Source organism: Rutidosis leptorrhynchoides, chromosome 4, assembly GCF_046630445.1.
Source record: "Rutidosis leptorrhynchoides isolate AG116_Rl617_1_P2 chromosome 4, CSIRO_AGI_Rlap_v1, whole genome shotgun sequence".
Classification (NCBI taxonomy): domain Eukaryota; kingdom Viridiplantae; phylum Streptophyta; class Magnoliopsida; order Asterales; family Asteraceae; genus Rutidosis; species Rutidosis leptorrhynchoides.
In genome coordinates, this window is record NC_092336.1 from 411,513,353 (window position 1) to 411,515,055 (window position 1,703).

At 41.0% G+C, this 1,703-nt stretch overlaps 1 protein-coding gene across 1 annotated transcript; it reads right to left on the bottom strand.

Moving 5' to 3' along the window:
- Nucleotides 1-216: 216 nt before the first annotated feature.
- Nucleotides 217-1,119, bottom strand: LOC139842011 (uncharacterized). The gene is made up of 2 exons (XM_071832193.1): nt 606-1,119; nt 217-515 (listed from the first exon to the last, which is right to left on the bottom strand). The coding sequence occupies exons 1-2, from the start codon at nt 1,117-1,119 to the stop codon at nt 217-219; spliced, it is 813 nt and encodes a 270-aa protein (XP_071688294.1).
- Nucleotides 1,120-1,703: the final 584 nt, after the last annotated feature.

The window sequence follows — 1,703 nt, forward strand, 5'->3', positions numbered from 1 at the left end:
TAAATCTATTTTCGAAAAGAACGAAGCTCCTTGAAGCTGATCGAATAAATCATCTATCCTCGGAAAAGGATACTTATTCTTCAAAATTCTTTTATTCAATTCCCGATAATCAATGCACATTCGGAGCGTACCATCTTTCTTTTTCACGAATAACACGGGAGCACCCCAAGGTGATGAACTCGGTCGTATAAACCCACGATCTAGAAAATCCTGAATTTACGTCAACATGTCACGAATCTCGAACGTAGCTAACCTATAAGGAGCTTTAGCCACTGGTTTAGATCCTTGCATCAACTCAATTCTGTATTCTACTTCCCTAACTGGCGGCAAACCCGGTAATTCATCTGGAAATACTTCTGGGAAGTCACGCACTGCTGGAATATCAGCTACCATCTTTTTCTCTTTCTTAGCATCAATTACATATGCTAGAAATGTATCACATCCCTTTACTATCGATTTCCTAGCCTTCATCATCGAAATCAAAGGACAACCAAACCCACCCCGTTCACCCCGGGCTATAACACGTGTCCCATCAGATAAAAGAAAAGAAATCAATTTCTTATGACATTTTATACTTGCCTTATGGCAACTTAACTAGTTGATACCTAAAACTACATCAAAGCTAGGTATGGGTATCACTAAGCAAGTCACCGGAAATACACTCCCATCTATTTCTATACTTATTCCAGACACATATGTTGTGACTGGAACGGTCTTACCACTGGATACTTCCACTTCTAACGGTTCAGGTAATATAGAAACATGCAAGTTTAACTTATCACAGAACCTAGTAGCCATAAAAGAACGATTGGCTCCGCAATCAAACAATACACGAGCAGGTGTAGAGTTAACCAAAACCATTCCAGTGATAGCATCGTCAGCAGTAGTAGTTGCGTCTACTGACATCTGGAAGGCTCTTGCTTTAGGTCTTGGAGGAGTCTTATGCTTCTGTCCAGTTGATGAAGCTGAAGATCCCTCGACTGACGCTGTCCTTGCTCCTGCCCCTACCCCAGAACTCATCTTTCTTGCTGATGGACAATCAACTGACCTATGCCCTGATTTATGACAATTCCACCAAACATTTTCTTTGAATGTGCAAGCCTGGATATCGTGACCCATTATTCCACATCGCATTCACCTTTTTTTTAAATTTGTACAAGGAGCCGCATGTGTCGATTTACAACCATTGCACCACACCCTCTGGTTCGAACTACTGCCACTTTGAGAAAACCTTCCCTTTTGATGACCACCATGAGACTTCTTTGATTTGAAACTACCTTGACTTGACGTCTATTTGGACTGCGCCACCGTTTCATTTTGACTCTCTTTGGCCGCCTTAGTATCTCCTTCCACCATTTTAGCTATGGAAAAGTCTTGAGGTAACGAGGGTGCCATTCTTACCAATGATCTGTATTCTGGCATGATCATTTTCACAAACTGATCAATCTTAGACTGTTCATCAGGAAGCCACTATTGTACAAAATGAGCTTGTCAGTGAACTTCCCGATCACTTCATCAATTGTCATCTGTCTGGTCATCTTCAGATTCATAAATTCCCGCTTCATTCTTGAGATCTCATAAGGAGTGCAATACTGTTCGTACACCTTAGCTGCAAATTGTTCCCAAGTCACATGGTTCAACATTTTCTTTGACATCTGAGAAGTTATTAAATCCTACCAACCCATTGCTTTCTTTTTCAACAA